The sequence below is a fragment of the Dromiciops gliroides genome, chromosome 4 (assembly GCF_019393635.1).
Source record: "Dromiciops gliroides isolate mDroGli1 chromosome 4, mDroGli1.pri, whole genome shotgun sequence".
NCBI lineage: Eukaryota > Metazoa > Chordata > Mammalia > Microbiotheria > Microbiotheriidae > Dromiciops > Dromiciops gliroides.
The window spans coordinates 484408965-484426700 of record NC_057864.1 but is presented as its reverse complement, the minus strand read 5'-3'; the positions used below and the strand labels follow the sequence as shown (position 1 = coordinate 484426700).

The 17736-nt window shown below is 45.5% G+C and overlaps 1 protein-coding gene across 3 annotated transcripts in view; it reads left to right on the top strand.

Moving 5' to 3' along the window:
* DIS3L2 (DIS3 like 3'-5' exoribonuclease 2) overlaps window positions 1–17736 on the top strand; it is a 334795-nt gene that overhangs the window by 109692 nt on the left and 207367 nt on the right. For all 3 annotated transcript variants that reach the window (XM_043963981.1, XM_043963979.1, XM_043963980.1), the window contains one exon: window positions 2433–2646. In XM_043963981.1, coding sequence (XP_043819916.1) covers window positions 2433–2646 — 214 coding nt within the window. The remainder of the gene's footprint in view (window positions 1–2432; window positions 2647–17736) is intronic.

The following is a 17736-nucleotide window of genomic DNA, read 5'->3' as shown; positions in this document are numbered from 1 at the left end:
TGGCATAATAATCCTATTCCTTCATTATCCCTGAGGCCTTTATGATGCCCATTTCACAGAGACTCTATTGTGCCTTTGTCCAAGCTTCGCCCCCATCCCGGGAGTGCTTGCCTTCTCACCTCTGCCTCCTGGACCCCTCACTCCCCTGTAGGATGAATTAAAGGGTCCCTTCCTTCAGAAGGCCCTGTCTGATTCTTTCAGCTCTTAGTGCTCCTCCACCCCCACCCCAGTCCTTCATAGGATTTTCCCAAAGTGTTTCTTTTCTAAACTAGTGTGGCCCCTGGTTTCCTGCTTGTTCCACTTTGGCTTATGAGCTGTTTTAATTACAGAATGAAGCCGGGCCTCATTTTTATCCTTCTAATTTAATGTTAATTTTGATCTTTACTTCAACAAGTCAATGGTCTGATTATAAACAGGTAACTGATTTGGAGATGACTCCCATGTCAGTAGCCAGTCATTTTCTCTCTGCTAAGATAGAACCAGCTTCATTTTTTGGGTGATGCTATCCAGTGCTCAACACATGAGGAAGCTTCAGATTCTCTTGAAGAAAGATATTCTGGTTGTAGAGAGGCTAGTGAACTTTGCACAAGCCTTAGGTGTTCCCTCTGATCTCTTAGTACTGAGCCATCTTTTCTGACTTTGGTGCCAACCTCCCCATTGGCCATCCTTGTATAAAAGTGACTGAGTCTTCAAGCTTGCATGGCTCCAGTTTGCAAGGGCGTCTTGAGTTCTTTGTAGACATGCTTCTCACCCTTCTCCTCTGGAGTGTGTGTTGGCATGGAAACTGCCAGGTTTGGAGTGGCCTTTTAGCAGATGCTGCTCTGGAGTGCTCTGTTATAAGGTGAGCAGATGTGCCAGGAAAAGACCTTTCTTGTTACGTATCCCATTGCTTTGCCTTTCCAAGGAGGGTCTCTGGACAATCTGTCCAGTGAGCTATAGCTTTCCAATGGTTTCATTATGACACGAATGTCAGCATTGCTGTCATTTAGCATGTCTCCTCTTTGGACAAAGAAAACCTATTTAGAGCATGGGCAGAAAGGTCCTGCTGGTGGATTCTCTGTCCCCAGGACCTCACCCAAAGTCTGTCTGCTGCCACTTGGCCTTTGCTGGCACAGTCTTTGGAAGCCGTGGTCATCTCTGGCTTGTGACGAGACCCAGGACTAAGACTTTACAACCATCTTCCATTCAAGCACTGTCTAGGCTTAATCCCACCAGGCCCTGGGGATCAGCACCTCCTGTGGGCCAGGGAGATAGCAAACACTTCATGAATGCTTGTTGGAGTGGATTGAAGGAAATGGAATTTTTGTTGAACTGATCAAAAAAGCTTTTGTATTTTCAGGGTTCTATGATAGGATCATAGGTGAAAGTTGGAAAAGACTCCAGTAGCTTTGAAGCATATTCAGTTTCCCAGGCATGACTAATCCTACTTTGGTATCTGTATCTGTATGTATAGGTACTGATAGAGTAGTATAGATATAGATTTCCTGGTAGGCGCTGTCTATGCTAGCAAAGTGACTCATTTGTGTTAGCATCTCTCTAAGTGATTTTTTTGTATCATGTACACACCTAAAACTGGATATTTCCTTTGCACGATTTCTTTCTGGAAAACTCCAGTATCCCCAAAGAACAAATTGTTGTAAGTAAGTTACTCTCATCTGAAAATGTACGGATTGTTTTAGGAAGTGTTGAAGGATCAAACCAATTCACACACAGGCAGCCTTGGACTGTCCAAGGCTCAGCACCAGCTGAGTTCTACTCTGTTTTCTTATTGAGTGAGTAATGACTAGCGTTGTGATGAGATGGAATCCAAGTGTTTTTCTGCAGTTGGTTGATAGTGGAGTTACTGGTGGCTTCAGGCTATGCCCTCCTTCTTTGCTCTGCTCTAAACATAGTCCACCAGGGATGATCTTCATATCCTAGGAAGGATGTTGACCAGTCGGAGATTCTCCAGAGGAGGTCAGCCGGGATGACGAGAGGACTTGAAAGCACTGCACGTGAGGATTGATCAAATGCCTTAGGGGTTTTAGCCTGGAGAAGATGACTTGTCTGGGGTCTTGCTTTTTGATCACAAGATAGGGAATTGAAAGGTCATATGTGCTCTGTGTGTAAATGATCTCTCTCACTGCTTTCTGTTTCCGTGGGTAGAGCCCAGTACAGTATCTACCAGTGATTTGATGCCATTGATGAGGGGCTGTGGATCGTTCTGTATTTGAGGCAAAGCCAGAATGGCTTGCGGTAGGCGGGGCATTGGGTTCATGCATACTAGAGGGCAGGGACCCCGCCTTGTCCCCCTGAGGCAGTACTGACCATGAATACCCTCTGTGTTTCTGGTCCTCTCAGACCAGCTGCTGCTTGTCCATTTCTCCCTTGTTGAGGATCCATGAAACAGAAAGGACTGAGACTGAGTGGGCTCCTCTCTTTGACTTCTCCAGGTGATTAAGACAGATGACAGTGATAGAGGAGCTGATGCTGTGCCCGAGTCTGATGTCACCGAGGAGCTGTTGGAGACTCCACCTCGGCAACTTGGGAGGAGGCAGGCTGGTGACAACCCTGATGTCATCCTCGAAGCTCAGCTTAATGATGGCGACCCTGAGGATGGGCACGAACATGGAGCAGGTGTGCTGGCTGGTGGTGCCCCGGAGAAGGGTGAGTTTCAGTTGCTGCTTTATACCATCTTGTCACACACTGGTAGGACTTTTGAATGCTGGATTGACTTCTTTTCTCTGTGCTCCAGCCTTAGAATATATAAAGTTGAAGTGGGACCTTCCTTACCTCCGAGGCCTGACAGATGTTTGAGCAGTGGACATCTTGGGAATGATTTGGCTTATAATTGCACCTTTGATTCATAACATCTTAGAGAAAGCAGGGCCCTCTGAGGTTACATAACCCCATTCCCAAGAGAAACATGAATCTCTTCTGTTATATCCCTGACTCCTGGTTGTTTTACCTGTGTTTGAAGTCCTCCAGTAATGGGGAGCTCAGATCTTGCAGAAAGAGGGGGTCATCTGGCTGATGCCACAGCCTGCGCTATTGTTGTAATTGTTCTATAAGGTTGACATTTTCTTTTTTTTCTTTTCTTTTTCTTTTTATTGAATACAAGTATTTTATTATTTTCCAGTTACATGTAGAGATAGTTTTCAGCATTTGTTTTTATAAGATTTCCAGTTTCAAATTTTTCTCCCTCTCTTCCCTCCTCCCCTCCCCTAGACAGCAGGTAATCTGATATAGGTTTTTATATATATATATACACATATATACACACATATATACACATATATATATACATACATATATATATATACATATATATATATATATATAAAATAACAGTAAACATATTTTGCATTAGTCATGATATAAAAGAGGAATCAGAGCAAAAAGGAAAAACCTCAAAAAAGAAAAACAACAGCACCAGAAACAAAAGAAATAGTAGGGTTCAATCAACATCCATATTCCACAGTTCTTTTTTTTCTTTCTGGATTCGGAGAGCCTTTCCCATCATGAGTCCTTTCTTGTATTGGTGAGAAGAATCGAGTCTTATCACAGTTGATCAACACATAGTGTTGATGTTACTGTGTGCAGTGTTCTCCTGGTTCTGCTCCTCTCACTCAGCATCAGTTCATGCAAGTCCTTCCAGGCTTCTCTGAACCCCTCCTGCTCATGGCTTCTTACGGCACAACAGAATTCCATGACATTCATATGGAGTTGACATTTTCTATGAGATTTGCGGTCTTGTCCCACAGTACATGTAAAGCAGCATTAAATCAGTTTTGACAGTTCTTAAGAAAAAAGACAGAGTTCTCTACTACTTGTTTCACTTGGATTATTCCTCCTCTCATGCATGTGCATGTGAATGTGTATGTGTGCATGCACTTGGGGTACTTACCCTGTAAGCAGTCAGTGGGAGGAACTCACTGGGTGAGGAACTGGCTTGGGCAGGTTTGTATTCATTCTTCTGAGACTCTTATCAAGCCTTTGGAAGAAAATTCCAATATGCTGACCAAGAACAGAATAATATGTAGGAGCACTGAAAAGAGCTAACTGAGCCGGTGAGATATGTAGATGGGAATGAAGCTTGCAAAGTCTTCCACTTAGACTCTTCCAGAACTCTGTGCAAAAAGTACACCTTCCAGCCTGATGCATTTTAAGCATGTCTTGCAGTGGGAAGAGATTGAGCAATCTTGACCATTAGGTGCTGGGTCAGATGGTAGACTTTGTCCAGAAAAGAATTCTGGCTCTGATCCCAGTTTAGAGATAGAGGCAATACCTACCAGTAACACAAGGACAGAGGTTCAGTCTCTGGGGTACAACTGAGGGGAAAAACATCACAGGCATCTTAGGGAAAACTGGGAGTAATGTGCAGTTCTGGAAATGTCTAAAGAGCAGTTGCATTATAGGTCTCTTTTGGAAAGAAAAGGTGAACCTGAACCAGTGAACATTTTCAGACTGGGTAATTTTTAGTGTTTGCTGCCACTCACTCAGAGTGAAGACAATGCAAAAGATTCATTGGGAACATTAATGCTCTTGGGTTTTTCCCTCCCTGAAGGCTTCTTTAGAGGGCTATTGACTCTCAGATTGTCTTTATGTAATGCCTAGGGGCTGTTCCAAGGTACAGAACATCTCCCAGGACTTTGATGGGTTCTTGGCTACAATCTTGAAGGATAATTTTTTTTTCCAAATAAGAAAATAATGCTTCAATTTGCACTCTGAGTCTATCACTTCTCCCTCTGGAAATAAATAGGAACTTGTTCATCAGAGGCCCATTAGAATTGTCTTAGATCATTGTATCCAAGTACATATCCTGTCATTCACAATCGAGCATTATTGCAATATTGCTGTGACCATGTACATTGTTTTCCTGGTTCTGCTCATTTCACTTTGCATAAGTTCCAAGCTTTTCTGAAAGCCTCCTGCTCATCTTTTTTTATTGTGCAATGGTATTTCATCACGCTCATATACAACAACTTGTTCGCCTGTTCCTCAATTGATGGGCATCCCCTCAATTTCCCATTTTTTGTAACCACAAAAAGCTACTGGAAATATTTTTTGTATAAATAAGTCCTTTTCCTTTTTCTTTGATCTCTTTGAGATACAGACCTACTAGTGGTATTGCTGGGTCATATAAATTTATAACCCTTTGGCCATAGTTCCAAATTGGTCTCTGGAATGGTTGGACCAGTTCACAACTCCACCAACAGTGCATTAGTGTCCCAGTTTTTCCACATTCCCTACAGCATTTGTCATTTTCCTTTTCTGTCATGGTAGCCAATCTGATAGGTGTGAGGTGGTATCTCAGAGTTGTTTTAATTTCTATTTCTCTAATCAGTAGTGATTTGGAGCATTTTCTTGCATGTGACTATTAATAGCTTTGATTGTTTTCAGATACCATCAGTTCTTTCTCTGTAGGTGTATTGCAATTTTCATAAGTTCTTCAGAGTTCTCTTGGATCATTGCATTGCTGAAAATAGCCAAGTCATCCGCATATCTTATAATATTGTTGTTATTTTGTATACAGTGCATTTCACTCTGCATCAGTTCATATAGGTCTTTTCAGGTCTTTCTGACAGTATCCTGTGCATCATTTTGTCATAGTAAACTACATGTATATAGTACTTTAAAGAGAGATTCCCTTACCATAAACCCATGAGGTTGGTTATTGCAACAACAGTATTAGGTAACATTTATATAGTACCTTAAACTTGACAAAGAACTTTCTTCACAATAGCCCAGCAAAGGACCATCCATCCATCATCATCGTCTTACATTACTCTTGCCATTGCTTCAAAAATTTTTTCACAATTACTATTGTTAATGGTTTCTCTCCATCCTATTTCCTTCCCATGACATCCACTCTCTTTTCCATCCTCTTTCACCCTATCCCTCCTCAAAAGTGTTTTGGTTTGTGGGGGCAGCTGGGGGCGCAGTGGATAAAGCACGGGCCCTGGAGTCAGGAGGACCTGAGTTCAAATCTGGCCTCAGACACATAACACTTACTAGCTGTGTGACCCTGGGCAAATCACTTAACCCCCACTGCCCTGCAAAAATAAAAATGAAAAAAAAAAAGTGTTTTGGTTCTGACTGCCCCCTCCCCTGCTCTGCCCTCCCTTTTTTTTAGCCCTCCCTCCTTATCCCCTCCCCCTCCTGCTTTCCTGAAGGGTTAGATAGATGGCCCCATCCAATTGAGTGTGTGTATCACAAAAGTGCTCAATAATAGTGTCACTTTGCCCTCTTCCAGGCCCTTCAAAATGAAGCGTGGTCATCCAGTTGGCACAGACGGGTTGTTCTGTGGGGGGTATGGGTGTGGGCATGTGTACATACATATACAGATGAGAATTCTAAGTGAATAACGGATCAGTTTAGTGGGGTAGAGGGAGAGAGATTGCTCCTGCATATTTGCAGCAGACATTATTAAGGAAAGTTTTCAGCTCTCATGCAGTGCCTCGATCTGTCTTTCTGTCTCCCTGGGCAGTTCCCTGCTTTGTGAAGTCACCGAAGCCCTTCAGCATGTTGCCTGCATCGCTTCTCCCTTCTGCTGTCCTGACCCCCTTAGGACACCATGCCTAGCAGGCAGGCGAGCAGCGGTTGTCCTGTGATGGGACCAAGCTATTTTATGACTTCCCAGCCTCAGGGAGACAGTGACAAACCAAGCTCCCAGGACCAGGGGGATGTGCAGCTTTTGTGTTTCTCCACTGAGTTTGGTCCTGCAGATAGTACTTCATCTTTTTTTTTAAAAGTAGTTTGATTGCTCAAGATCATTTTGAGACAGTCTTATTGCATCCAAGAAAGACAGTTAACGTCTATCCTGCTGAAGATATAGATAATGAAACCCTATTGAAGAATACCTCTTCCCTAGGTAATAAAGGAGAGACAGTACAGGGAGTGGTGTAGTTAGACAAGAATCGCTCAGCCTCAGTTTCCTTATCTGTAAAATGAGGGAATTAAGTTAGATGCTCTCTGAGTTTCCTTCTAGCTTTAAATCCTATGACCTAGAGTTTAAATAGACCACTTTGGGGTCCAGTTTTATCAGTAGTTACACTTCTCTTCGCATGAGTCTTTACGGTCACTAAGAGACACACTGTAGTTGGAGTTCCTCTGGGATCCTTGTGTCCTTAGAAATTCAGACAACACCTTTCTTCCCTTGGACAAATTAGTGAGGCCCTGGTTGGTCCCTAAGAGAATAGTCAGTTTAGCTAGCAAGCCCTTACTAAGTCTTTCTGTGTGTTAGGTACTGTGCTAAGTGCTGGAGATTCAAAGAAAGGCAACAATATAATCTGCAGGACACTGAAAACTGAAGGGATGGAATTCCTTGGAATGCCCAATGACAGAATCCCAGAGTCTGGGGAAGGAAGCTCGGTAGGGAAATGGACCATTTTCCACTTAGCTCCATGAAATTCAAGACTTGGAAACCTCATCATTGTACCAGGTCCCCTCAGCCTGGGGACTCCCCCTCTTTCTTCTCCTCCTCCTCCCCCTCCCCCTCCCCCTCCCCCTCCCCTCCCCCTCCCCTCCCCCTCCCCCTCCCCCTCCCCCTCCCCCTCCCCGCCCAGGGTCACACAGCTAGTATGTGTTAAGTGTCTGAGGCTGGATTTGAACTCAGGTCCTCCTGACTCCAGGGCTGGTGCTCTATCCACTGTGCCACCTCGCCTTCCCCCCCCCCCCCCCCCCCGCTTTGACATTTGACTGCTGCCCTCATCCCTCACATCTTGAGTAGCCTGAAGGGGGTCTGCCTGCCTCAGTCCTCTCCCTTCTCTGGTCCATCCTCCATTCAGCCACCAGAGTGACTTTCCTAAGACACAGGCCCAGTCATGCCACCCAGACCCTCCTTGATAGACCCTAGTGGTCCCTTGTCACCTCCAGGATCAAATACAAGATGCCGTTATAACCCAGCCCCCTCCTACATTTCCAGTCTTCTTATACTTTATTTCTCAACACATCTTCTTCAGTTCAGTGACGCTGGCCTCTTGGCTATTCTGTGAACAAGATACTCCATCCCGTGGCTCTGGGCATTATCTCTGGCTGTCACTTCACCCCTCTTTGCTTCAGTTTCTTAATCTGTAAAATGGGATTAATAATAGCATGTAACTGTCAGGGCTTTTGTGAAGATCAAATGGAGATGAAGTCCTTAGCGCTGTCCCTGGCCCACAGTAAGACCTATCACAATGTTAGTGGTTATTATTATTAACATCATTATTATTTGCATGGGGCTGAGGTGAGGGAGGCCTGAACAGGCTGAGGAGCCCAGTGATCAGGGTGTCTGAGGCAGAGCCAGCGTGTGTGCTGAGGCTGCCTCGTAGGAGGAAAGGGACATTTCTGGCTCTTTACTGAACCCTGAAGGAAGCCCAGAGACAGCAGGCACCAGGACTGTGGTTGGGCTGTGGGGGTGAATTGCATGAACTTCAGTGGAGAAGAAGTGACTGAGTGATGGAGGGAGGAGGACAACCTGCCACGACTTCTTCTATTCTTTTCCTTCACAGTTTTTTTTTCCGTGGGGGTGGGGGTGGTGAGGCATTTGGGGTTAAGTGACTTGCCCAGGCCCAGGGTCACACAGCTGATAAGTGTCAAGTATCTGAGGCTCAATTTGAACTCAGGTCTTCCTGACTCCAGGGCCGATGCTCTATCTACTGCGCCAACTGCCTGCCCCTTCACGGTTTCTTACAATACAGTTCATGTTCCATCATATTCCCTTGCCACAATTTGATTCGTTATTCCCCAATTGATGGGTATTGGCTTTGTTTCCAACTCTTTGCTCAAGGTGAAGATGTTACTGTCACTGGGGACTTTCTTTCTGTCTTTGGCTTCAGTGGGGTAGTGGCCTCATGGTGGGATTTCTGGGTCAAAGGCTTCCTTTCCTGTGTCCTGCTGTCTCTGGAATATAATTGTGGCCTGGCTGTGCAGGCTCCATTGTGGAAGAGGAAGGGCTGTTCCCCGACACATCCCCAGGGCCAGGAGAAGCCAAGTGACTGCAGGCATTGCCCTCACTAGCCTCAGTTTCCCTAGCGGTGAGATGAAAACAACAGCACTTGTGCCTCATGGGAGTTAGTGCTTTTTAACATCTGGAATGCCTTGGGGGTGTGCTCTCCCCAGAACCCTTTCGACCGAGGCTATCACTTGATAGGTCATGTTGGGTCAGCAAGCCTTTATTGAGCCCTGCCCCGGGGATAGAGAGAGAAGCAGAAGACAGGCCCTGCCCTGGAAGAGCTCATCATCTAGTGGGGAAGACAGCGCACAAGCAGCCTCATACACACACACACGAGAGAAACAGTGTGTAGGGAGCAGCTTGGTGGCCCAGTGGATAGAGCACCAGCCCTGGATTCAGGAGGACCTGAGTTCAAATCCGGTCTCAGACACTTGACACTCACTAGCTGTGTGACCTCGGGCAAGTCACAACCCCCATTGCCCCACCAAAAAAAAAAGAAAGAAAGAAAAAGGAAAAAAAAAGAGAAGCGGTGTGAGCTGGAGACAAACCAACAGAGGGAAAGTACCAGCTTGAAGGTGCATCACAAAGGGCTTCTTGCAGATGGGGGATTTCAGCTTGTCCTTGCAGGAAGCCGGAAGGTGGAGATGAGGAAGGAGAGCAGCCCAGGCACAGGGCCCAGCCAGCGGATACAGAGGTTTGGTGTGAGGACCACGCCGCCAGATTCCAGTGTGTGTGCGTGTGCGCTGGGCGAGCGCCTCCTGGAGAGAGGCAGGAGGGAAGCACTGGAAAAGCCAAGTAGAAGCTTTTCTCTTTGATCCAGGAGGACTTCAGGGCCACTGGGGTGGATTGAAGAGGTCAGAATTGGGGTCAGACATGCCTTTCAGGATGACGCAGGGAGAGACTTGTGGCAGCATTCCCCATGTGGTGTGACAGGGGTGGTGGCAGCATCAGAAGAGAGAAGCAGGGACGCACAGGACTCGGTCACTGGTTTGGAATGGCCCCCCCAGGGTGTGAGCTTGTGGGGCTGCAAGGATGGTGGTGCCCTGGACAGCAGTAAGGAAGGCAGAAAGATGGATGGTAAACTCAGTTTGGGACGTGCTCAGGTGGGCGTGTTTATAGGCCGTGCCCGGGAGGTGTCCATAGGAGATTAGAGAATTAGAGCTGGATTGAGTAGATTTGAGACTCCTGGGGTAGAGATAAGAACTGATCTCATGAGGTGACAGAATTCCCAAGTGAAGTCAGAGAGAGGCAGCAGTGAACAGGCCCCCCAGACCAGAGCCTCAGCTGCAGGACTGGTCAGAGCAGTAGGAAGAAGAGTGCCACAAAGACTGCACGTCCCTTAGGCATGGTCCAAAGCAGAATTCCCCCTAAGCCTTCCCTCATTCCCAGTTTCTTATTACAGTCAAGGTCACCCAGCTTACAGTCTGGGTGTCACCCTTGGTTCCTCACTCACTTCTCCCCTCCATTTGGTCTGTTGACAGATCTCTTGTAGATGTTCCCTTTCCTCCTCTGGCATTGTCAGCACCCTGTTGGAGGCCCCTAATCTCCTCACCCCTGGACTAATGCTGTAGTCTGCTGGTCAGTCTCCCTTACTCTGCCCGTCTCTACGTGCAGGTCTCACCTGCAGCCCTGCCGCTCATTCAATTCCAGTGGCTCTGTCACCTCTGGTGCTCTGTTTGGCATTCACAGCCTTTCATTACCTGCCACGCCACCCTCCTAAACCTTTCTGATCTCCTTTCTTCCTTCATGTTCTCCGGCCTCCCGGCTGCTCCTTGCACAAGACCCTCCGCCTCCCACCTGCCGGCATTTCCTGGGCCCTCTGCCTTGAATGTTCTCCCTCCCTCCTCACCTCCACCTGAGGGCCTCCCCAACTTCTTTCTACAGGAAACCTTTCTAATGCCCTCTGATTGGACTTCCATCTGCTGATTCTTTCTGCTCTGTCCTGTCTGTATCTTGTTTGCTTGTTTTCTTCCATTAGACTATGAGCTCCTCATGGGCAGGAACTGTCTTTTACCATTCTCTGTATCCCCATAGTTTAGTCAAGTGCCCGGCATGGCCTGTAAGCTCGTAACAGATGCTCATTGACCCACCGGTCAGCTGTCAAACGCTGCAGAGAAACGAGATGGTGTTTGAGCTGAGGCCTTTAGATTTGGCAGTTAAATCGTCGCAAGCCATTTCAGTCGAATGATAAGCTCAGGAGCCAGATGGCAGAGAGCTCTGAAGAGACCGGGAGGAGAGCAAGGGGAGGGAGGCATCAATTGTGGAAGGAGCAGAAGGGAGGAAAGATGCAGGGTGACAGTGGTCAGGGAAGGGCAGATCCAGTGAGGGCTTTTTGAGGATGGAGAGACATGGTCATGTTTGTGGGCAGTAGGGAAGCAGTCAGGAGCTAGGGAGTGATGGAGGATTAATGGGGAGCACAGGTGCTTCTGTTGGAGGAAATGCCATCTGGGCATGTGGAGGGACTTGCTTTGGTAAGAAGAAGGGCCACCTCCACGTGTGAGAGAGTGGCATCTGGGTGATGGGAGGTGGACGTGAGGGGAGAAGAGGGAGCTCTGGGGCGATGGCCCAAATTTTTCCAGTAAAGGACGGGGCAAGGTCACAGCTGATGGGGGGGGGAGGAGCCCCTGTAGTATTGAGGTGATGATTTGTTGAGGACGTTGTTGCCTTCACCTAGAGAGGGCCCAGGTGTGTCATGGAACCAGCCAACAGGATTACTTTTCCTCAGCCTTAGTTCTGGTTTTGGAGTTATATTTACAGCACATGTTATGGGTATTAAGACTGACCCAGCCTCTTACCTGTTTGATAACTTGAGGCATATTACACCAAGGCCTTATGGGAGGAACCAATTACAAGATTCCTAGGACCTCTAGTTTGGCAGAAGCAGCAGTGATTCATCTCTGCTCAGACAGCCTGGCTGGAGAGATCCAGCAGTCGCTTGATTTGCATGGAGAGCTCATTTCCTTATTAATGAGAAGCTATTTCCTATCCAGACTCCTTTGGAAAGGGGGCAGCATTTGGCTTCCTGGGGGATCCATTGGGTCCCTGAAGAGATGCAATCTGTAAACATCAGTTTCTTCCTCCTCTTATGCTGTTTTTCATGTCTCCTACTTCTTGTAATTATCACTTTTCTGCCCGGTTCGTTTCAAATCACAGCGATAGAAATGAAAAATGGGTTGGCTCGGAGGAGGCTGCATCCCCCTCGCTCTTCCCTTTTGTGCTCAGCAGCAGGCGAGTTCTCCACCATGCACTGGCTGCTTTCATTTGCTTTTGGAGTGCACGGCCACCAAGGCGACAGCACGGTCCCCTCTATCCCCTCTGTCCCTCTATGAAAGAGCCTAAGGGAGAGCAAGTGGATTGTCTGAGCAGGCCATGGTGTTAAAACTGAAGAAGTGGCCATTGTGTAATTCAGTTGCCCAACCCCGAGTTTGTTTTGTTCAGTTTGGGTAGGCAAAGGTTTCTTGATTAGACCTTGCAGTTATAGAGCACCTTTATCCAGGTGGTAAAACTCTCTTAGAGTAATGAAGTGATGTTCTCATTGGCTCATGAATCCAGCTTTTCTGACTCAAAGTCCAGAGCTCTTTCTACTCAGATCCAACTCGTGGCGCACTATGGCCTCCACATACATGTATTTTTAATTGCTGTACTTATGTCTAAGACAGTTTTTCCCTGTTGCATTCATGGGAAGGAGTCAGGACTCCGTACTGGGCCTTCTGACTGAGGGCATCCCACCACGCTTCCCTGTTCAGTCTTTTTGGGTGCTGGATTTTCTTGCCTAGGACCTTTTGTAAGCCAGAAGGAGGCCCTTGTGTTTGACTACGCCTTGTTCTTTTCTGTTCTCTTCTACCTTTTGTAATACTTTCATATCCCGGAAGGCATTGATGTAATCTTTTTTTTTTTTAAATTCTTTTGGTAGCCGAGTCTGCTCTGCTGGTGGTTTGTTACTCATTTCTCCACATCCTTCGAGAATTGTCCACAGAGACTCCAAGTTCCTGTGCTGACAGGCCTAGCAGCAGGATCCCTGGCATACTTCGTTGGTATAGACTGTCATCATCTCCTGCAGTCCCAGTATTTCATCCTCTGGTCCCCATGGCCTCCATTTCTCTTGCTATGCCTATTCAATTATTCCCTGCTTCCTCCAGGACTTGAACTCTTGGGGATCTTTCCCCCATCACCAGGTGTCTCAACTGTTCTCTTGTTCCTATTGAAATTCACCCTTTTTCCTTTTCTTTAAGACCAAACCAGACTGGGGCAGCTAGGTAGCGCAGTAGATAGAGCACCTGCCCTGGAGTCAGGAGTACCTGAGTTCAAATCCGGCCTCAGACACTTAACACTTACTAGCTGTGTGACCCTGGGCAAGTCGCTTAACCCCAATCGCCTCACTTTAAAACCAAAACAAAACAACCCAGACCAAACCAGCCACATGTGTCCTTATTAGTCTCCCAGTGACAGGTCTGATGTGGGCAAGACAGCCATCGTTCCTGGTGGTTCTGATCCATTCTTTCCTCTTTCATTTGTTGGGCTTTTACTTTTGAACTTAGCAAACACCATATAAGTTGAGCCCTTCCTGGGTTGGGGGCAGAGCTGGAGCAGAGAGTGCTGAGTGAAAATGAGAGATGCTAACCAGGGACGGAATCATGAGAAGTCGTTAATAATTCTATCTCATAATAATACAAAGGAGCAGCAGGAGGCGGAGCAGCCAGATGCTAGAGCAGGGACCTCCTTCTCACACCCACTCTCACGAGAGCCGCAGAGATGTTAGCTCAGTAAAGGACGAGTGTGTGGCCCAAGAGAGGGAGAGAGACCGGCCAGCTCTCTTTCCATGCCTTGGTGGGACCCTGACTCCTCCTCCCTTCTGACCCAGTGCGTTTGCTGTCCCATCCGCTGACCTTGTTCAAGAAAAACATTGTTACATGTAGTGACAAAGAGTGTAGTATGTTGCTTTAAGTAGCGTTGCCTTTTATCAGAGAATGATACTTTACGTAAGTGAATGGCCACATGCCATATCTGAAGTGCGCCTCATTCCCAGGAGTGGAGGGAAAGGGTACATGCCCCAGATGTTCTGGGAAGACGGGACACCCAATGGAGTGGGGAGAGTGAGGGTCTCAGTCCTTCATCTGGCCAGGGAAGGGGTTGAACCAGACCACCTCTAAGCTCCCCTTCCCTCTAACCAGAAGATCCTTCTTCCTTGAATATTGTCCTGATTCTGAGCCGGTGAGCTGGTGTGAAGAGCAGTGTGGCAGTGTCTGCAGCAGAAACCGGCAGGCTTGGGGAGCCGTCTGAGGCCTTCGGTTCTCTGAGGACATCGAGGAAGAGGGAGAAGGTGGCTGAACCGGGGGCATTCAAGAGGGGTCAGAGCTGGACAAGATCACAGCATTCCTCTGGCAGCTCTGAACCCATGCTGGTTCTTCTCAGAGGGTACAGTTGGTTTCACAGGCATGGGGCTGGACTGGCACAGTGGATATTGACTACTGGGCTTGTTGTGAAGAAGACCTGAATTTGAATCTAGCCTCACACACTCACTCTGGCTGTGTGACCCTGGACAAGTCACTTAACTCCTCCTCTGTGAAATAGCCTTCCTAGAGTTGTTTTGAGGATCAAATGAGATTATGACGTGAAAGCCCCTTCTGGCTCAGGCTTGACTGCGATACTGCCCGTGTTCCTCCCCCTTCTCTGCCTCCTCTCTGTCACATGGATCCAAATACTCAGTAATTCTTTTTTCTTTTCTACATCCTATTATATGAACCTGCAGCCTGTTGCTACTGGTTAGGACTCTCTGCATCTGCAGGGCCTTTTTCTGCTTTCTTTGCTCTTTGAAGGATTTCTTCCATGTTTCTTTGCTTTTTTCCCACCCCCTCCCAGTGAAGACTTCATTCTCCCTGGCAGCATGGTGCAGAGACAAGCCCTTCCCCGACCTTTCCATTTTTTTTTTGGAAGGCCAGCTTCCAGCTGGTGCTCACTTAGCTGGTACTTGTCATTGGCACCCCCAGCCCACACGCTTCAATTTACTGCAGTATTCCCCTGGACCTTCAGACATTTGGGAAGCGAGATGCTCAGTGCACTGTCATTCTTGCTCATATCTCTTCTGGCTAATTCTCGGAGGAAAAAAAATAAACAAGCTACAAATTAACTTTGAGAGAAAGAACTGCAGGACCAGATGGATTCACAAGTGCATTCTATCAGACATTCAAAGAACAATTAATTGCAGCATTACATAAATTGTTTACAACAATAGCAGAGAGAGAGAGACAGAGAGAAAGTGACAGAGACAGAGAGACAGCGAGAGAGATCCTACCAAGTTCCTTCTCACACAGATATGAGCTTGATACATAAACCAGGAAAAATCAAAATAAAGTGAAAACTGTACATCAATATCCCTAATGATCATAGATATGAAAATTTTAAATAACACTAACAAAAGGAGGCAGCTAGGTGGCAAAGTGGATAAAGCACTGATTCTGGATTCAGGAAGACCTGAGTTCAAATTCGGCTTCAGACACTTGACACGTAATAGCTGTGTGACCCTGGGCAAGTCACTTAACCCTCATTGTCCTGCACCAAAAACCAAACCAAACCAAAAAAAACCCCCAAACCCCCACCAAAACAACAACACTAACAAAGAGGCTAAAATACCCTAGCCAAAGATTATACTTGATAACTGGATTGGATTTATAGTAGGAATACAAGGTTGGTTTAATATTAAGAAAATGATAAGCTTAAAATTAGCCATATTAAAACCAAAATCAACAGAAATCATATGATTACAGGTAGATGCAGAAAATAGCTTTTGACAAAATATAATACTCATTTCTGTCAAAACACCAGAATGCATAGGAACAAAGGACTTTTTCCATAAAGTGATAAAATGGTATATATTTAAAATCAAGTGCTACTCTTGTAACAGAGATAAATTGTTTCCAATAAATCAGGGGCAAAAGAAGATATCATTTATCACCACTTCTGTTTGACATAGTATTAGAAATGTTGGCAGTAGCAATGGGACAAGAAAAGGAAACTGAGGGAATGACCACAAGTAAAGAATAATCACTTTTTTAGATGACATGATGGGGTACCTAAAGAACCCTAAAAAACTAAAAATGAAACTATAACTTCAACGAACTTGCAGGCTATAAAATCCACATAAATCATTATCATTTCTATTAAATTCTGATAAAACTCAATAGGAAGAGCTAGAAAGAGAAATTCCTTTGAAAATGACTGTGGGGGGCAGCTAGGTGGCGCAGTGGATAGAGCACCGGCCCTGGAGTCAGGAGTACCTGAGTTCAAATCTGGCCTCAGACACTTATCACTTACTAGCTGTGTGACCCTGGGCAAGTCACTTAACCCCAATTGCCTCACTTAAAAAAAAAAAAAAAGAAAATGACTGTGGAATATATAAAGTACCTGGCAGTCTTCCTTCCAAGATACACATGCATGAACACATATAATACACACAACACAACTGTTTATAGAAATTTTGTTGTTGAGTTGTTTTTAGCCGTGGCTGACTCTTCGTGACCCCATTTGGGGTTTTCTTGGTAGAGATACTGCAGTGGTTTTGCCATTTCTTTCTCCATCTCATTTTACTGATGAGGAAACTGGGGCAAACGGGGTAAAGCAACTTACCCAGGGTCACACAGCTGGGAAGTGTCTGAGGCTGGATTTGAACTCAAGAAGATCATTCTTCCTGACTCCAGGGCCCGGTGCTCTATATGCATTGTGGCGCCACCTAGCTGGGCCATGTTATAGGAGACAGATCTAAATCATTGGAAAGTTACCAATTGCTCAAAAGTAAGACAAGTTAATATAATAAAAAATGATAATAATGCCAAAATTAATTTACGTATTCAATACCTTGCCAATTGAACAGGCAAAGGATTACTTTATAGAACTAGAAAAATAGTAATGAAATTCATATAGCAGAAACAAAGGTCGAGAATCTCACAAGAAATACTGAGAATAAATATGGATAGAGTGCCTTTCTGCACTGGATGTCAGACTACTATAGACCACAAAGTAGTAAATATCGAAGCAACTTGGTACTGGTTAAAAATAAAAAGACCAGGCAGGGGAATGCAGCATACAGAAGCAAATATAACTTGTATGCTAGAATTCTGTAAATCCAAAGACTCCAGCTCCTGGGATAAGAACTCACAATTTGACAAAAAAAATGCTGGAGAAATTGGACAGCAACATGGAAAAAATTAGCTTTATACCAACACTTCACCAAGATAAGCTCCAAATGGAGACATGACCTAGATATAAAAGGTCACCTCATAAACAAATCAGAAAAACATGGAAAAATTACCTCTGACATCTATGGATAGGAGAAAAGTTCATAAGCAGACAAAAAATTGAGAGGATCACAGGAGATAAAATGTCTAATTTTGATTTTACAAAATTAAAAAGGTTTTGCCCAATCAAATCTAATGAAGCTAAAAATAAAGGGGAAACAATTGTGGGGAAAAAAATCTTTGCAGCAAGTTTCTCTGATAAAAGGTTAATGTCTAAGGTATTTAGGGTACAGATTCAGATTAATAAGAATAAGAGCCATTTCCCAATTGACAAGTGGTCTGATGATATAAATAGGCAATTCTCAAGGGAAGAACCTCAGGCTCTCTGTAGCCATATTAAAAAATGCTTGTGTAAATCAAATCAAAAAGAGCAAATCACTACTGATTAGAGAAATGCAAATTATAGCAGTTCAGAGCTTTCACTTCATAACCATCAGAGTGGCAAAGATGACAAAAACAAATGGTAAATGGTAGCGGGACTATGGGAAAACAGTCACAGTGATGCACTCACTATTGGTGGACCGTGTG